Here is a 19,629-nt window from a genome sequence, read left to right as displayed (position 1 = left end):
TGGGGAAGGCATGGACGCACCAGTAACTTATAACATATGGGTGGTGAGTGAGTCTTCATATTAAGAATTGGGGCACAGGAAAAAAACATTCTAGGCGGTGGGGGTCATATAAAAGGGCCTTCCTGCTACCCCATATATTTATTTCTGGAAATGTACTTCAGGTTTCTGGTGTCAAGAATAACATATCACCATTAAAAATGAAAAATGTTATAATAGTTGTTTCAACATTATTTACCATGTAATTTTTTGTACCACAGCATTTAGGAGATTTTCATTCAGGATTTCTACCATTTCATATGAAAGGAAGCTCGGCGAAGTCTGCAATAATAATATATGTAATATGCCTAACAAAACTGAGATAACATGATGAAGTGTTGGTTGATTATATGTCATTACATTGAAAAACTGTGACGACAGGTCTCTGGGTTTCCTTTATACTATTGAAAGCATGAGGTTCATATGTAGCGTATTCACAATCAGAAATGATTATTTACATTTATGTCTCAAATATAATGGCAGTCGGCAGTACATGCTTGGACCAATATCAAAATGTAGACAAAATTATTTAAAATAATTAAAATTATTTCACAGATGATGAAAAAAATATTAGATGAAGAACAATTTTTTTATTTTATTTCTGGTTCTCAGTAAAGATATATATAAAAGATTTTTTTATATAAAACAGAAACAATACTAATGAAATAGCTGCTGGTTAGATTAGGTAACTGCTTCTGAATTATTGTTCTATGTATTGACCTCTTAAGATATAGTGAGAATTTTTTGGTGAGAAAAATAATTTATTAAATTTCTAAAAAATCATAAGATTTGGTTACAAGTATTTCTATTTCACATACTCCATACACATACATTTCTTTATATGCCAATCAAAAAATATCATATATACACACTAAACAGAACTGGATTTCAAACTGTTGACTAGTGTCGAGCTAAAAGATTATTTTTTATCAAAAATCCAAAATAGTTTTCATTATCTAAGAGCTTACTAAACATATCAACAAATACCAATTAATTGAGTGTGATCAAGGTTAGCAAGCAGGTGAGGTAACCAATTCTCTAACCACACAATATATAACTACACTAACCACACAGTATATAACTACACTAACCACACAGTATATAACTACAAGGCCTAGGAATGTAACAAGCTCCTCCTCAACTTATCCTTTATCTCTTCTACGATCTGTCAAATATTTCTCAAAGAGAAAAAAACACTCAAAATTAGACAACACAAATAACCCAGCAGTAAATGTTGTGTGAATACCAGCTGGAGAAACTTCATAAAGCATAGTTTGAGATTTACAATGAAAATTCTAAACATTCTAAATTCATTTTTACTTAACATTTAATCATAAAAAAATATTAACTTTAAGAAGAAATTTGCATTTAATTATCTTTATCACAAACTATTTGATTTTTTTTTTCAAAATTTAAAATTTGTAATTTAAAGATGATTTGATTTTTGCTATCTTGAACTAGATACTTTTCAATTATACTACTCATGATAAAATATTTTTAAAAAAATGGCCAGATACAAACTGATTTAATTAGGTGGGATAAGAAATAAACATTTATTACTAAGTGGACAATAACAATCCACTCCTAATGCAAAATGAATGCCCAAAAGCTTGTGTCAAAGATATTACAACAAAATACATACATACAATATTTATCACAACACACACACACACAATACATATGTAACTTCCATCCTCAAATGAAGATCAATGTTAACATCTACTACATGTATCTATTAGAAATGGAAGTTCTGCTGAAAGGAAAGAGTCTATAAAAAAATCAGTCCAGCTGACAGTATAAACAACATCCTCAAATAATCTTAAAGCAAAAAATGTTTTCTTGGGAATACCATACATACAACACAGTTTTAAACCAGTGTAATGGTCTATATACCTATATACATCAGTGTAATGGTCTATATACATATATACATCAGTGTAATGGTCTATATACCTATATACATCAGTGTTATGGTCTATATACCTATATACATCAGTGTAATGGTCTATATACCTATATACATCAGTGTAATGGTCTACATACATACCCTATTTAACGGCAATAAGCCCCCCTTCCTGAGAAAAAAAGATGGGCCAAAAGTGTGTGTTTGGGGGGGGGGGCTTAATTGCGAGCAACCCCCCTGTTCACATAATTTCAACATGGTCCGCCATCTTGGATTTTATCTCACCTCTACTGTTGAGTGTCCAGTAAATACATCAGTATAATAGTCTAATGGCAGCATAATGATCTTTATTACACGATCCTATATGTATAGTACTGAAATCAATTATTGAAAATTGATGTACTGCGTGAATACATGGTCATGTGACCTAGCGAAGTATAGTTTTAAAAACCCACGAAGAAAAAAAGTCAAAATTGGTTGAGTAATTTAAAACTGTTGTCATGTAGGCAAATTTTTATGGAAATTTAAATTGAAGAACTGGCATCACAGCAAATTGCAAGTGAGTCAATAAAGTATGTTTGATATTACTATTAACTGTAACAAAACAGTTATTTAATGTCTTCCCATAACATAGAATGTTATACTGCACTCAACCTTTGTCATTGCGCACTGTAACACATGGTCAACGACCAGCACCTAAGGTTAAATGTTTAGGAAGGGTAAGCATTAAAACAACTGTATCATATACTATAGATAAATCAACTTTACATCAGTATAATGTAAGTATACAGACCATTTACTGGTTACAATACATACATCCCAGCCATACAACAGTACATGTATATTGGAAGTATACATACCACTTACTGGTTACCTTACACACACCAACGTCTGACATACATCATTTTAATGGAAGTATACAATACATACAGCCCAGCCATGCATTAGTATAATGTCTACTAGATACCATACATACAGCCCAGCCATACATCAGTACATGTATATTGGAAATATATAAACCATCTACTAGTTACCAAACAATGTCTACTAGTAACCATACATACAGCCCAGCCATACATCAGTACATGTATATTGGAAATATATAAACCATCTACTAGTTACCATACATACAGCCCAGCCAGACATCAGTATAATGTCTACTAGATACCATACATACAGCCCAGCCAGACATCTGTATAATGTATAATGGAAGTGTACAAACCATTAATTAGATACCTTATCAACTCATTCTTACATCAAACATAATATCACTAAACACACCATCCACTTTAAATTACAATAGAAAGTCATATCTTAATATAATTTGATGCCACAGGTCAATTTTACCCAACCAGCAGTTACAGATTTTTTTTTAAATTGTCCAGACCTGACCTGCTCAGCAAAATGGGTGTCAGTAGTGCCATACTTAAGTATGATACCAGCACCAGAACACTCAGGTAAGGTATTGGCAAGACCTTACATCAGTGTAAAATAGGAAAACCTGTACTGTTAACAGGGGCATCAGAATGCCCTTCCAGGTACTTCCGTTTTGTATCAGCACACCTGTACACAAGTATATCAGCTTGTCTCTACAACAAAGTATATACTGAGTACAGTTTACCAATACAGTAGGGTATCAGCATGCCTATATACCAGTAGAGTATCAAGCATGTCTATAAACCAGTAGTGTATCCAGCATGCCTTTTTACCAGTTGTGTATCAACATGTCTACTATACCAGTAGTGTATAAGCAGGCATATGTCCATATACCATGAGGGTATCAACATGTCTATATATATACCAGTGGGGTTTCAGCATGTATATATACCATGGGCATATCAGCATATGTATTCACCAGAAGGGTGTCAGCATGTCTGTGTACACCAGTAGGGTTTCAGCATGTCTATGTACACCAGTAGGGTATCACCATGTCTATGTACACCAGTAGGGTTTTAGCATGTCTAAGTACACCAGTAGGGTATCAGCATGTCTATGTACCCCAGTAGGGTTTTAGCATGGCTATATACACCAGTAGGGTTTCAGCATGTCTCTGTACACCAGTAGGGTTTTAGCATGTCTAAGTACACCAGTAGGGTATCAGCATGTCTATGTACACCAGTAGGGCTTTAGCATGTCTATGTACACCAGTAGGGTATCAGAATGTCTATGTACACCAGTAGGGTTTTAGCATGTCTATATACACCAGTAGGGTTTCAGCATGTCTATGTACACCAGTAGGGTGTCAGCATGTCTATGTACCCCAGTAGGGTATCAGCATGTCTATGTACACCAGTAGGGCTTTAGCATGTCTATGTACACCAGTAGGGTAGCAGCATGTCTATGTACACCAGTAGGGTTTCAGCATGTCTATGTCCACCAGTAGGGTTTTAGCATGTCTATGTTCACCAGTAGGGTTTCAGCATGTCTATGTACACCAGTAGGGAGTCAGCATGTCTATGTACACCAGTAGGGTATCAGCGTGTCTATGTACACCAGTAGGGTTTTAGCATGTCTATGTCCACCAGTAGGGTTTTAGCATGTCTATGTTCACCAGTAGGGTTTCAGCATGTCTATGTACACCAGTAGGGTGTCAGCATGTCTATGTACCCCAGTAGGGTATCAGCATGTCTATGTACACCAGTAGGGTATCAGCATGTATATGTACACCAGTAGGATTTCAGCATGTATATGTACACCAGTAGGGTTTCAGTGTGTTTATACAGCAATAGGATATCATACACCCAGGCCTACAAACATAGGTAATGACATCCTTGCCTTAAAACATAAAGACACCTAGTCAGGTAAACACAGGTAGAGACACCCTGGTCAGGTAAAAACATGTAAAGACACCCTAGTCAGGTAAACACAGGTTAAGACACCCTAGTCAGGTAAACACATGTAAAGACATCCTAGTCAGGTAAACACAGGATAAGGCACCCTAGTCAGGTAAACACAGGATAAGGCACCCTAGTCGTGTAAACAAGGATAAGACATCCTAGTCGTGTAAACACAGGATAAGACACACTAGTCAGGTAAACACAGGATAAGGCACCCTAGTCGTGTAAACAAGGATAAGACACCCTAGTCGTGTAAACACAGGATAAGACACCCTAGTCAGGTAAACACAGGATAACATACACCCTAGTCGTGTAAACAAGGATAAGACACCCTAGTCGTGTAAATACAGGATAAGGCACCCTAGTCGTGTAAACACAGGATAAGACACCCTAGTCAGGTAAACACAGGATAAGACACCCTAGTCGTGTAAACAAGGATAAGACACCCTAGTCGTGTAAACACAGGATAAGACACCCTAGTCGTGTAAATACAGGATAAGGCACCCTAGTCGTGTAAACACAGGATAAGACACCCTAGTCGTGTAAACACAGGATAAGACACCTGGTCAGGTAAACACAGGATAAGACACCCTAGTCAGGTTGACACAGGATAAGACACCCTAGTCAGGTCAACCCTTGTCAAGTAAACACACACAAAGACGTGTACACCCTAGTCAGGTACAGGCACCAACCCTTGTCATGTTAGTATATGCTCCATGTTGTAGTATACCTATACCTGAATTTTCTCACTGATCAATGTGGCTATCCTCATCTACCTCTGAATATGTTGGTAGGTCCACAATAACCACCTTACTCTGTGTTTTATAGGATGGGAACAATCCATCCTTTCCTGTCCGTCGGTTCATTCCTTTAGAATATCCATCCCAGTGATTACCAGCTATGCCGACAGAATCACCTGGCTCCATATCGATTTCTTTTGGCTGTTTTGAAATGTGCTTTTCTAAAACTTCCATATGGTGTCCATTTTGCCCACCAAAATAATATATATCATCCAAGGATTTGAAGTAAGCTGAGGCGTCAGCGTGCATTGTCTGCATCATTTCATAAGCAACGCGACACACCTGCATATTAAAACAACAGAGTTAACACAAATGCATAATATAAATAATTTGGGACTTAAGTGTACATTTATTAGCCAATCACAAGATTTGTTACAGACAAATAATAGCAATATGGAAATATACTGAAAATATACTTTTTTCATTTATTTTATCTTAATAAACTACATATTGTATAAAAAACTTTCTCACTACTGAGAAGATATGGAAGTTGATATTTGTGACCTTGACCATGTAGGAAAGTGATATTGCACAACATAGACTCAAGGGGAATCAGTATACAACATTTTAGAAAGATCTTTCCAGTACATTCTTTGAAATAGTTCCAGTACATTCTTTGAAATAGTTCCAGTACATTCTTTGAAAAGCGAAAACAAAAAACTTTAACAAGTCAAGATGGCTACCAGGTCTCCTATTGTTCTTCCTACCCACAAAAAACAGTTATATTGCACAGCTAGGACCAACGGGGAACCTGTTTACGAAATCTGATTACGATCTGTCCGTGCAATACTTTCTAAGAAATAGCGATAAGAAGAATTGTTCACAGATGGACGGACAGACTCTGGACCAAAGGCAAATTGAAAAGTCCACCATCTGATGATAGTAGGCTTAAAACTTAAAAACAACAAATTTGAAGAGCACTTCTGTATGTCATGTTCTTTCAATGAATATTATGAAGAAGAAGAAAAACAGAAAATTTATGCAATACTTGCCTACAAAGGAAGTTGTATTGCATTATCTTTGATATTTGTAAATCTAGATATTTCCCTAGTAATCTAAGTGTCTCGAACGACAAGGTTAAACTGCATCATCATCAAATTATTGGCTTTGTTACCTGAGAGGAGAAAGTGCAGACAAGATAGTCGGACAGAGACAGGAAGTGGATGTCCATGATGATGCCATGCAGAGATTGGTCAGTGTAGCGCTTGTTGAGTCCTGCTGTCTTTGTAATCTCTATGTCACTTATAAACGTATAGTGGGGATACCTGTTAATATAAATAGTATGATTATGGGCGGATTGGTCGAGTGGTTAACACTCCGGCCTTCCAAGCAGGCGACCGGGGTTCAATCCCCGAAGTCGCCGTACGTATGAAATATTAGAGAAAGTGTTTTTCTCCTGCCCACACAACTCCAACAACCCAGGTGGAGTATGAAATGGTCTGGGGTGCTGTAGCTTTCAAGTGAGGTGGCATTATAAATGATACCGTTGGAAGCACGGTCCCACTACAAACAGAACACAATACATCTCCAGCACACACAGGCATACACACATAGGAAGATATTAGCCAGGTGGCATAGGACTAGTAGTTAGCACCTGATAAGGCAGCTCCTGCGAATTCCTCAATATTGTATTGACTGTATAAAATTGTATATCTATGTACTATAAAGCGCTTTAGAGTGGCTTATGTTAGCTAGATAGGGCGCAATATCCAATGTTGTATATTTTTTTATTATTTTATAAATAGGCAAAGTAACACTGGTATACATTTCTCTTCTCTCTTCTAATATGTTCTTCTTTCACTTGTACATTATCTAGAAATGTCAGTGTTGATTTTCACTAAAACCCTGGGTATCTGCCATACCCCTACCTTTGATAAACAAATGTAAATGTACAATATATAAATATGATATAACTACTGGCTTTCAGCAACTTTAAGCCTAAAAAATTTAAGCATATTCTTTACTCACCTAGACTTGGCGTCTGGTAGGACTGAAGGGTCGTCTGAAGCCAAGTAGACTTTGCGGGTATGGACAGGTTCCCTGGCCTCCAGTCTGTCGTAGTATTCCTCAACATAAAGCATGTACTCATCTATACTGTGGAAGGCTGCCTCTGTACCCACTTTGTCTGTACGCCGCACATGGACCCTGTGTGTTCAATAGTCTAGGGTTAATTTAACTACCGCAAAATACATACATGTCATGCATAGACCCCGGGCTTATCATAGACCCAGCTAAGTTTCAACTATGGTACTCTGGGTTTATGATAATTCCAGCCAAGTGGATGGTCATATGGCACAGTGGATAGTGTATTCGCCTTTCACCAAGACGGCTGGGATCGGAAGTGAAAAGGTATGGGGTCACCTGCCCGATCACATTGGTTTCTCTGGATACTCCGGTTTCCTCCCACATTAAGGTGTCAACTATGGTGTTCTGGTTTTATAATAATCCTAGCTAAAACCTGCCTTTGGGATAACATAATCAAAATTTAATTGATTTGTTGAACATTCAGACTACATAATCTGACTTACTCTACCACTGGACAAGATAATCTAAGCTTGCCTTACCCCACTATGGGCTTAGAGAATCCAAGCTTGGCCTTGGCATTCTCCATGTCTGTTTGTAGTTGAGGCTGAGGACGAGTCAGATACTTCACAAACTGACCAATCCACCATACTGCTGGATCACCATGTAGTCGCATGAGTCTGTCTGATAGGTCCATGGGGATGGCCAAAGGGAGATAATTTGGTCTTGGGTGAAGACTGTCAACAATGGGCATCTCCACTACTTGGGCATCACGGATTATATCAGGATCTGAAAGTCAAATATAGTTCATAATGAGACAGACTATATACATAACAATCAAACAGACATACAAACTAAGGTTTGATTGTCAGTAACAATGTCTCCCTGTCCAGAATTACTGTGCAAAACATCTGAAATGTCATCTTTGGTATCAAAGTGACATAGTCCCCTACCTTCAGATAAACGTGGTATCAATAATGAACAAAAGGTCATAACTCCAGTGAGGCCTAGGACTTCAGTATGTAACGCTTCCTATCCTCAGAAATACTCATATATAAAATGTGTTTGTGTTGGTCGTTTGTGGTTCCCAGGCTGATTGACAGATGGACTGACAGACTAACGGAATGCAAAGCTTTGTTCCTATCCAGTAATAACAGCAGGGGACAAAGAAAGGCAGAGCATGGAAACAATAGTATATTACATTCTTATGTAGAACAAGATTTCACAAAGACCTAGAGCTGAAAAACTTTATAGCTTGAAAACTTCTGTCATATGTTGTACTGTAGGTCTCCACAGAATGATTGGTAATCTCAAGAGTCCGTGCTTCTATATGTGAAAGGGGACCAGTGTTGGAAAGTTAGATTATATTGAGCTTTCAGGCTCTATCATTTTATCTTATGGTACATGTACTGCAATTACAACAGGTACATATATGTTTACCTGCCCAGGGTCTGGAGCTACTGCCCTTTTTGTCCTTGCAGTTGTCACTTAGTGGTAGGAACACAGACTCCCAGCCTCTGCTTGCATACCGCCAACCCCTGGATTCTAATATCAAGGTCCTCTTTGTGGCGTAAGCTACCATCATACAGTATGTGACATGGTGGAGCTGACACCCATACCCACAGCCTTTGCTCAGATTACATACCAGCTTCTTAGCTGATGCACAGTCCTTTGGGTTCTACAATCACAATTTCAGTTTTAATAAACATAACACTGGGGTTTATACAACAAAAATGTAACCTTACAACATAAAAACAATATATGACCAAAAAATGATTCTGTGATCTCTCACCTGTAGGTATTTAAACCTTTTCTGGACCAGCCGACCCAGTTCCTCCGATTCCTTCTTCATTAATTCACCAGCATTTTCAACATTCCGCAGTAGATTAAAGTCATTATGTAGTGTTCTGCAAATAATAAAAACAGAAACAATCATTACGATGAAATTATATTATTTAGGTAATCAATACTTACACAAAACTTTCGATAGTGATATCAACACGGATGTCAATTGACCAACTCATCACAACAAGCTACTATTAAGTGGAAATAGTCCTAACAAACAACAGGCTACTGTTAATTGGAAATAGTTCTAACAAACAACAGGCTACTGTTAAGTGGAAATAGTTCTAACAAACAACAAGCTACGGTTAATTGGAAATAGTCCTAACAAACAACAGGCTACTGTTAATTGGAAATAGTTCCAACAAACAACAGGCTACTGTTAAGTGGAAATAGTTCTAACAAACAACAGGCTACTGTGAATTGGAAATAGTTCTAACAAACAACAGGCTACTGTTAAGTGGAAATAGTCCTAAAAAACAACAGGCTACTGTTAATTGGAAATAGTTCTAACAAACAACAGGCTACTGTTAATTGGAAATAGTCCTAACAAACAACAGGCTACTGTTAATTGGAAATAGTCCAAAATAATGAAAAAAATTGAATTCAAATTTCTTTTGCTTATCTCATTGTTTGTATAAATGCAGATAATGCTTGGAATGTTAGTCCATCAAAATAAAACCTCAACAACTCAAAGTGTTTAGCAGTTGAAAATATCACAGCAAGCTGGCATACATTTCAAGAATAAATCAATAATATATTATCCAGGTAACGCAAAGAAACAACTCACTTTTGATAATTAGCTCCATCTGAAAGGACCCTGTCTACTACTCGTACTATATCCCCTTTAGAAGTGCTTTTCATTTTCTTCAGCTCAGAACGCATGAAGTACCAAAACTCTACGACATCATTCTCAATTTTACGCCTCCTCTGTTCATGAAGAAGGGAAGGTCCAGTTGCTGAAAATTAAGAAAGATAAATAACAGTTATTATATCTTATCTACAGTATAATTTCACGTATTTGTTAAGACACATCACAGAGGGCAAATCATTATGTCTCAAGTTATTGTGTGCTGTATATGTGTCTACCAACAGTGTCTACCTCAATCAGGAACCTCTCAAATTCTTTCAAGAATAATCACACTTATTTCATCATTAACAATAGCAAATGTCTATTTGTCCAAATCTAAAAGGTGATCTGGTTGTTGATATTAATTACATTTATTCAGGACTAGCTCAGTGCTTTGCTGAGTCAGAGATGTCTTCATACACAAGTTATTACAGGACTAGCTCAGTGCTTTGCTGAGTCAGAGACGTTCTTCATACACAAGTTATAACAGGACTAGCTCAGTGCTTTGCTGAGTCAGAGACGTTCTTCATACACAAGTTATTACAAGCAGTTTTGTGTTTTACCGTCACAAACTTTTGACTTGACAACAGCGACAGGTTTTACAGCTTCCGCAACTCTTTTCTTAATTGGCTCAGCATTTTCTGTGTTAATCTGATCTCTGTGGAAAAGTCAAAAGCATTTATGTTGAAATTAAACTTTAGAGTAAAATTCATATATGGATAACTAAATAAAAATGGAGGATTTTGATAGCATTTAGCAATTGTATCCTAAGTTATAAAGATGCAATGATATGTATATATATATGTATTAAAACACATCACAAATAAAATTTAGAATGGAACAAAGTAAGAACAGAAACATGGAAAGCTAGCTCAAAAGATTGAACATTTATATTATTATTTCCTTCTATATGTTTATATCATGGATAAATTCTTAAATTTCAGTTAATGATTGAATTTCCTGAAAGTAATTTCATAAAGATGTCTTGTACAACCAATTTCTCAAAATAATCACAAAACCACTATTCTATGAGTTATCCAAATGGTCCTATAGTTAATCACTTGATCAGCAAGACTTTTACCTAGTTTAAGCCTCATCATATACAGCAACTTTGTGACCAACCACTTACATAATACAAACAAGAGGCCCAATGGGCCTGCCTTGCTCACAATTGTAACCTTTAAAGTGGACTAAAATAAAGCTACAGACAAAATATCAGTGTCTTGACTCAGTTATTCAAAAAAAACTGTTAAAATATTTAAACACATTTGACCCCTGTGCTATTGAGAGTCAAACAAGAACATTAAGTTGAACAAACTTTATAGCCCTTCATCCCAGAATGCAACTTGCCAAATATCACCACCCTATACCTTTTGTTTTTTTGAGAAGATGATTTTTAAAGATTTATACACAATTGACCAGATGTGACCTTAAAAGTGTGTCAATGTCATTCATATGATCAAACTTGATAGCTCTTCATCTGAGCATGCTACTGGTCACATATCACCATCCTTTGTATTTTGGAGAAGGACTCGTTTAAAGTTTTTGACTTCTTTGACCCAAGGGACCTTGAATATGGGTGAAGGTCATTCATTTTAACAAATTTGGTAGCCCTCCATGCCTGCATGCTACTGGCCAAATATTATCACCCTAGTCCTTTGGGTTATTCAGAAGAAATTGTTTAAAGATTTTAACATATTTGACCCCTGTGACCTTGAATATGGGTGAAATTCATACATTTGAATAAAGTTAGAAGCCCTTTATCCCAGCATGCTACTGGGCAAAAAATTATCATCCTAGACTTTTTGATTATTCAGAAGTTGTTTAAAGGTTTTTTAAGACAAGTGAGCCTGTGACCTTGAATAAAAAACAAAGGTCATTCCTTTTAACAAACTTGGTAGCCCTTCATCCCAGTATGCTTCAGGCCAAATATCATCACCATATGCCAATTGGTTATTAAGAAGACGTTTAAAGTAAAATCTGGAAGCCTGATGCCAGACAGACGACAGACGAAAAATGCCACACCTTCTGGCCAGGTGAGCTAAAAACTGTATATAGAAGCTTTAATTGAAAACCATTAAAATAAATGTAGATAATATGCAGCATCCTCACTTTATATCGGTCACTAAACTCCTAAATTCATCATTTTGGGCTTTAAGTTTATCTAGTTCCCGGAGGGCACGCTTCAGTTGACGTTCAATGTCACTTGGGTTACTGTCCGAGGACTGGAATAGACTGTTGGACATGTACACCATAATCCCCAGCCATACAAACAACAGGCAGCCGATCACTTTCCACGTCTTCATTTCAAGGTCATCACTCCTGAAGATGACAGAACATAGAAACAATGTAATCATTTCACAAACAGTCTATTCAGTCATAATTGTCCATGTATTGAGCATAAAGGCCAGACGAAAAAACATGTGTTTCCTGTAACATGTTGGAAAAATTTAGGGTACGTAGGTAGGTAACAAATTTTATTTAACAAATAATTTTATATTGTTTATGTAGGAGAGTGATCTTGACTTTAGGGTTACCGGAAACACCAAATATGTTTTGTTTGGCCTAAGTCATAAGTTCAAGGCATCATAAATTAAATGAATATCTTCACATGCACGAGTAATTTTAAGGTATAACAACACATGTATGGAGATTCATAGAACAGTTGCTATTTGTATAAACAGTGACTTTGACCTTGAGCACAACATTCTTGAATGTTACTCCAATAACATCACAGGCTGCTGGCATTGGATATGATTTTGCCGACTGTCAAAAGTATCTCGCCGTGTAAACCTCTAACACTGTTGGAGTATCTTGAATGTATGACACTTTTTTTACTATGATGACAAAAAAATCTTAAAAATTGTAACAGTGACCATTGTACTTGACTATACATGGGTACATGCATAGCACCTTAAACCTTGAGGTACTATTGTCCTATGTCTGTTCGAAAATAAAGGTTATAATGACTAATAAGTGTTTACAAAAAAGCGACTTTTGACCTAACACTTAGAAATGTACTCGCTCAAGCTGCACCCTTGTCATTTGTATGAAATTTCATAGAAATTAGTTGAAATTTAATAACATTAAAGAATCAGGAAGTGACCTAATAAGACCTTGAGAGCAACATCCTTGAATGCCAATTAATTCATGGAACCAATTTCTTCAAACCTAAACCCTCATCTTTATGTAAATTTCGGTAATAGATATACTATTTCAGAAAATAAATATCACTGCACCATATAGCTGTTTCGTCCTTCCATAACCTGGATGCCCAAGAAATAGATACAAGCAGGTCATGATCTATGAGTTATGGATATAAGCTGAAAACTGTCTAATAAGTGAGAAAAATGACAGGTGTCGAGCCTGTAAGGGCCGAGACCTGTTCTTTCTCTCACTTATTGGACAGTTTGAGGCTTAAATATATCTAACTTAAAACATAGTCCCCTCTGAGTGCCTCCAATGCTGATTCAGGAAACAAATTCTCTATTGGTGTTCACTGACCCATTTAACTTATTGGACAGTAAAAGGTGAATCAATGTTGATTTCGGCTACGCTGGAAACGTATGTACAATAGTTGTTATATATGAAACATGTGATTGGCTGGGATAACTCCAAAGTTTTGGACAGAGAGAGCAATCTGTTCAAGCGGCAGATAAAGGAAGCCATCTGGATACCCAGCAGTGGGCCAGTTCTAAATCAGACGAGAGGGCTCAAAGACTCTCGCACATCTATGACCAAGTGTTAACAAAGCATAGCTGAATTAAGTCATTTCGGTACATATATAACAACTATTGTACATACTTTTCCAGCGTAGCCGAAATCGACATCGATTTTATGGACAACTTGTACACATTTTACACCTTTGTGTGCATACGCTTCGATTCATTGGTCATTTGTCTGATGAAGGTGACAGTGTACATATCATACTAGTCATCAAAACGTCACATAGAAAATGTTATTGGTTGTGTAAAAAGAACTTCTCATAAAAGTGAACCCTATTGTCATATTCATGCAATTTAGCTCATGCCTGATGTTGGAGTCTTTGAAGTGAACATGTCCAATAAGTTAAATGGGTCAGTGAACACCAATAGAGAATCAGCATTGGAGGCACCAAGAGGGGACTATATTTTATGTTAGATATAAGCCTCAAACTGTCCAATAAGTGAGAGAAATAACAGGTCTCGGCCCTAATTGGCCTCGACACCTGTCCTTTCTCTCACTTCTTAGACAGTTTACGGACCTCCTAATGAGTGCTCAGCTTTGTTTTCCACGCCCAGCACTTCATTAAATGATTCATTGTATTTATTTCTTCTGCTTTAAACAGTAAATGCCATGAATTAACTAACTATAGTTAATCACCTTTGAACCAGGTGAGCTAAAAATCATTTAACCCGCTGGGTGGACAGAAACCTCGCTGGGCACACATAACAGTGACCACTTCCAACAGTGTTATTGATTCATTAGCTAATATTGAAAGCTGCACAGCTTGTCTTTTAAACCTTGAACATAAATTATCACACATAAGGACCGAATTAAGTGTCAAATCATTGTATGGCCCGGTAAAGTTTTCACAAGTCAATACTGACTGTCCAATGAATTTTGCAAAAAATGTTTACATATATGAAATCAATCTTACATAAACTGTCATCTGCTGCAACATACTGTAGGTTAACCAATGTTTGAATGTTTTTATCTGTATTATTACAATATTTTTTTTTTATTACAAAAACAGAATATATAGGAACAATTTATTTCTGTATTTTTAAACTCATCAATGTTTTTTACAGACAGAAGTGTTCATTACTTTGGAAACATAGAAATCAGTTTGTTATCACTGTCATGCCTGCTATAAAATGGTAATTATATATTCCATCATTCTTATTACATTGTAGTATCATTACCTCATTTGTTAGTTAAGTCTGTTTGAACTGGATGAAGTTGAATTGAACAAAATATAACATTTACAGGAAATTACGATAGTAAATACAGTGTCAGCTCTCATGTACAAATGTAATATTGATTCTATACACTTGGAAAGAAATGAGACACCTGGTAATGAACCTTTAGATGTGCATGATGTGTATACAGTAATAAATAACCACTTCTGTCAGGGTTCCCCTAATGAGTACCCAGTGGAAAAATGTGTGCTCAGCTTGGTTTTCCGATGCCCAGCTCTTCGTTAATTATTTTTTTACTTATTTCTTCTGATTTATACAGTAAATGCCATTACCTAACCATTAACAAAATTTCTGTTCAATTGGAAAATATTGTAATTTGTTTATTAAATTATGCAGATTATGTTCAAGCAGAAGAATGAGTGCCTAGCGAGTTTTTCACTTGCTCCGCTATTTATTAAATCAATCTCAATTTTGGTAAGTAAAGGTTATTGCATGGTTTTTGAGTAACAAGGGATTTATTACACCCGAGCGAAGCAATAACTTTTACATAGCACATTGGGTTGAGCAATGGACTTAATTAAATATAAGTAGACAGTGGAGTGTTGCAGGCAGCCAATTATGACAAAATTGCCGTCAAAATGGCCATGTAGAGCATCTCCATTGTCTCAAGAGCACCAGACTTAAACTTATTAAATGCTCTAGTAATTCTTTCAGTTAATTTTCTTCTGCTATTTGATAATATTTCCACATATTAAATTTCGTGCATTTGGAAAGGTACATATTTGGTATATCAATTATCATGTAAAGTGTGTTTATCTGAAAACAAAACAATTTTATTTTTGGTAGATGAGAAAGTGAATCTCCACTTTTTACTGTTGTTTTCACATATATATCAACCATTTTATGAAGACTTTGAGACTTTGTACCAATGTGACATTTATCAATCGCCTGAGTTGAGATGTTTACTTTTACATCAATAATCACTGCACCATGTTTCTATTTCATTCAATGATAGAAATTATGTACGTTTTGAGTCATTTTCACAACATCCTGTAAATTTCCGCTCTCCATCTCAATATTTTGTGATATTAAACCATTAAATAAGAGATAACTTTCTTCATGTGTGTACCTTTCTTTAAGAATAACCCTTGTATTGCCTCTCAGTCTAATTTCATGTTTTTTGAAAAGAAGATCTGCGTGACTCACAGAGTTAAATGCCTTATTGCTATCTAAAAATGCAATATAAACATTTGAGCCATTTTCTCCATCAAAATTAACAACATTCTTGTTAGTTAAAAGATGTACATAGGCTACAAAGATTTCTCTAGATATGATGGCTTCTTTCTGTTTGGAAAAGTATCTGAATGTATGGCTGGGCTGATTCTATTTGATGTAGCCATTTCAAATAATTTAACCACAGCTTGCAGTAGGGTGATGCCTCTATAACTATGAGGTTATCTTTTACTTTCCCCCGACCTTTGTACAACATAACAGTATATTGATTTTTATTATATTGTTGAATAACACAGTCATATATTCAAACAGTTTATTACCACTTATAAATAGAAATGATAATACAACCTCTGTGTAGAACTTCAGAACCTCTGTGCTGTGTCTAATTGCTAAGAATTCTAGTGATATCTTCTATAAGATTCAACAGTTTGGAATTGTGTGTGTATTATACGTTTGACATGTACAAATTTAGCAGAACTTTGATACAGTTCTACAGGTATTTCTATTCAAGTTAATTTCCTTGCACTGCATTGAGTACAAAAGCCTCCATAATTAGATTGATGCACTGCAACACTTTGCACTCGTACAATATACTTAAAATTATGCATTTGATTAGTTAATGGTATTGCTGAATTAAACATAACAAAAAAAAGTTAAAATAAAACTCTTTAACAAATTGCTGCCAGGGCGCACCAAAACCATGCTAGGCACTCACTCAGCACTATTCCTCTACTAATAAAACAGGTGTAATTTAATCTGTAAAATGCAAAGTTTTCTACACATGCAATAGAACTGAAACTTTGCTTTTGAATAAGAAGAAATAACATGAAAAAAATCCTTTAATCTAATGGGCAAGCAAAACCTCACTGGGCACTCATTACGGTGACCACTTTTAACAATATTTAATATGGATCAATTTATATATAAAATTGCTAATATTGACAGCTGCACAGCTTGTTCTGTATATCTTAAGCATAAATTATCACACATAAGGACCAAATTAAGTGTCAAATAATTTATAGAACATGTGAAGTTTTTAAAAAGTCAATACTGACGGTTCAATGTAATGCAATGACTGTTTACATTTATGCAATCAATCTTAAACAAAATGTCATCTGCTGCAACATATGGCAAGTTAACCAATGTTTGAACCTTTTTCAACTATATTATTTCATTAACAATCTTTTTTTTTTACTGATTAATTTTATCAATTTTTTTTTATAGACATAAGTGTTCATAAGCAAATTAATTATACAGTGTATGAAAAAAATGTTAGGCATTGAAACAAGCTCACAAGCTTGAAGATACTGTGAATACTGTGAATAACTTTCAATACCCAGGAATCAGATTGTTATCATTGTCAAGCCTATTCAACATGATTATTATTCCATCGTTCTAACTATAAGTATTATTATCTCATTTGTTAGGCTAGTTTAGAAAATACAGAAATATTGCACAATATAAGTCTCGATAATATACCCGGTCGTGTCTTTTTTAACTGGATGGAGTAAAAGTGAAAAAAAGGAAGTGATAAATAAATACGGAGTCAACTCTCATGATCACTATTGAGCCGACTAATTAAGGGACCCCATTGGAATTAAGCAACAATGTGACTGTATGGGTCATCCCAGGTAAAGGCCTAAATTAATCTAATCCAATCCAGTTTTAACATATGACTGACTACTAGTTTTATGACATAATAACTTATAAATAACATCTGTGATAATATATATATATTTATGTCCAATCAGCAAAATGTGATATACGTGTATTATTTGCCTTTTACATGAATAAATATTATGATTATTAGCCAGTATGCCTGGTTTTCGACACCGGCTCATAGTCATAAAACTGACATACATGTAACACATTCTGTAAGAAGACTGTTATTCATTCTATCTTTATGTTATTTATGTATAAACTATCTATAGGAACATGACATTTGATAATTTCATTATTTCAAAATTAAACAGATGACTAAAACACATACTTACACGATGAAGCAAATTGCTGATGTGTCCAGGCACTGCTAAAGGCGTCTGGACTTCTGATCAATGTCTAGATAAAGCTTCGATAACATTACTCCAGCTTCCAAGCGCAGCTGTGACCCTGTTTAGTATAGCCTATAAAATCGGTCGGGTAATAGATTCGGACATATGGAGGGGAGCTTGTTATAGTTTCTTTTCAAGTTCAAGTAATTTTTATTGAAAAGTCGGTACATGGTTAAACAAGGCAACACAAGCCTATGGAAGGCTTTTACAACCGACTATATAACAAATAAAAACGGAGGTAGCATTATATAAATCATAACAAGCATGCAAATCTATGACACTGTTAAAAACACACATTGATAAACATGAAAAAAACTTAGGTGGTTCCAAAATGAAAATTTCAAGAGAATAACTTTTTGCACATACATTCAGGTTAAAAAAAATTGCCAAACAGTCAAAACATCCTTGATGATCATGTTTAATTATAAATTCCTAGATAACTTAAAACATTTTGGAAAGCCACACTTATCACACAATGCCTTCGACAAATTACATAATAACAGCACGTATAAATAAATACAAACATATATAAATAGCACAGATTGCATAGAAAACATACAAACCAGATTTGAATTGAAATTACAAGAAATAAAACGATGAATTATAAGCAGCACATACAATTTATACAAAATAAAAGCGAAGCAAAACAAATAGCACTTACAAGCATAATGACTAACTAAAAGCATTGAAGCAGAATGGAGTATAGTATTCATGTAGTAAGTACATGTTTAAACAAAAGGAAGCAAACACGATTCTCATTTCGTCTAAGGTAAACAGTTCGAAGATTTTGGATTGGAACAGGAATTCTTGATACACATGAAAGTAACAAATTCACCCATGTTTCTAAGGTTAAACTATATGATACGCCTACATATAATATTTAATTAAATTTACACAAAAGTCATACACAGAAGTACTAAAAGCAAACAGGAATACATGTTACATGATTTGAGAATATGTTTTAACGTCATAGTAAATAGTCCGTTATAACAGAGACGTATAATACATTATACCTCTCTGGTTATCACTGCTTATCTTTTCGGAGTAAAACACTATTTTGACGCAAGATGGACAAACAACTGAAATAGAGAAAGTAGCCACAGCAATTTAGGACCTTTGAGTTCACTTTGACAACCACCCTAAAATTCTGAACC

General features: G+C 35.4%; 1 protein-coding gene across 2 annotated transcripts; it reads right to left on the bottom strand.

The window, feature by feature from the left end:
* Positions 1 to 1,991: 1,991 nt before the first annotated feature.
* Positions 1,992 to 18,481, bottom strand: LOC110441900 (alpha-(1,6)-fucosyltransferase-like). 2 transcript variants are annotated; one of them, XM_021485212.1, is made up of 10 exons: positions 18,419 to 18,481; positions 12,403 to 12,612; positions 10,854 to 10,948; positions 10,231 to 10,399; positions 9,391 to 9,505; positions 9,039 to 9,276; positions 8,141 to 8,387; positions 7,545 to 7,721; positions 6,691 to 6,841; positions 1,992 to 5,858 (listed from the first exon to the last, which is right to left on the bottom strand). In XM_021485212.1, the coding sequence occupies exons 2-10, from the start codon at positions 12,594 to 12,596 to the stop codon at positions 5,523 to 5,525; spliced, it is 1,722 nt and encodes a 573-aa protein (XP_021340887.1). In that variant the 5' UTR covers positions 12,597 to 12,612; positions 18,419 to 18,481; the 3' UTR covers positions 1,992 to 5,522. The 2 variants fall into 2 exon arrangements, with proteins under 2 accessions (XP_021340887.1, XP_021340888.1); XM_021485213.1 differs by having other exon boundaries at positions 18,415 to 18,455.
* Positions 18,482 to 19,629: the final 1,148 nt, after the last annotated feature.

The sequence above is a fragment of the Mizuhopecten yessoensis genome, unplaced genomic scaffold, assembly GCF_002113885.1.
Source record: "Mizuhopecten yessoensis strain PY_sf001 unplaced genomic scaffold, ASM211388v2 scaffold716161, whole genome shotgun sequence".
In the NCBI taxonomy this organism is placed as follows: domain Eukaryota; kingdom Metazoa; phylum Mollusca; class Bivalvia; order Pectinida; family Pectinidae; genus Mizuhopecten; species Mizuhopecten yessoensis.
This window is presented reverse-complemented; position numbering and strand designations above follow the sequence as displayed.

Coding starts and splice junctions, on each gene's coding strand:
- LOC110441900 (XM_021485212.1), bottom strand. CDS start 12,596: ATGAAGACGTGGAAAGTGATCGGCTGCCTGTTGTTTGTATGGCTGGGG. Junction 9,506..10,230: donor GATGGAGCTAATTATCAAAA/GTGAGTTGTTTC, acceptor TATTATTTGCAG/AACACTACATAATGACTTTA. Junction 8,388..9,038: donor TAGCTCCAGACCCTGGGCAG/GTAAACATATAT, acceptor TTTGACTTTCAG/ATCCTGATATAATCCGTGAT.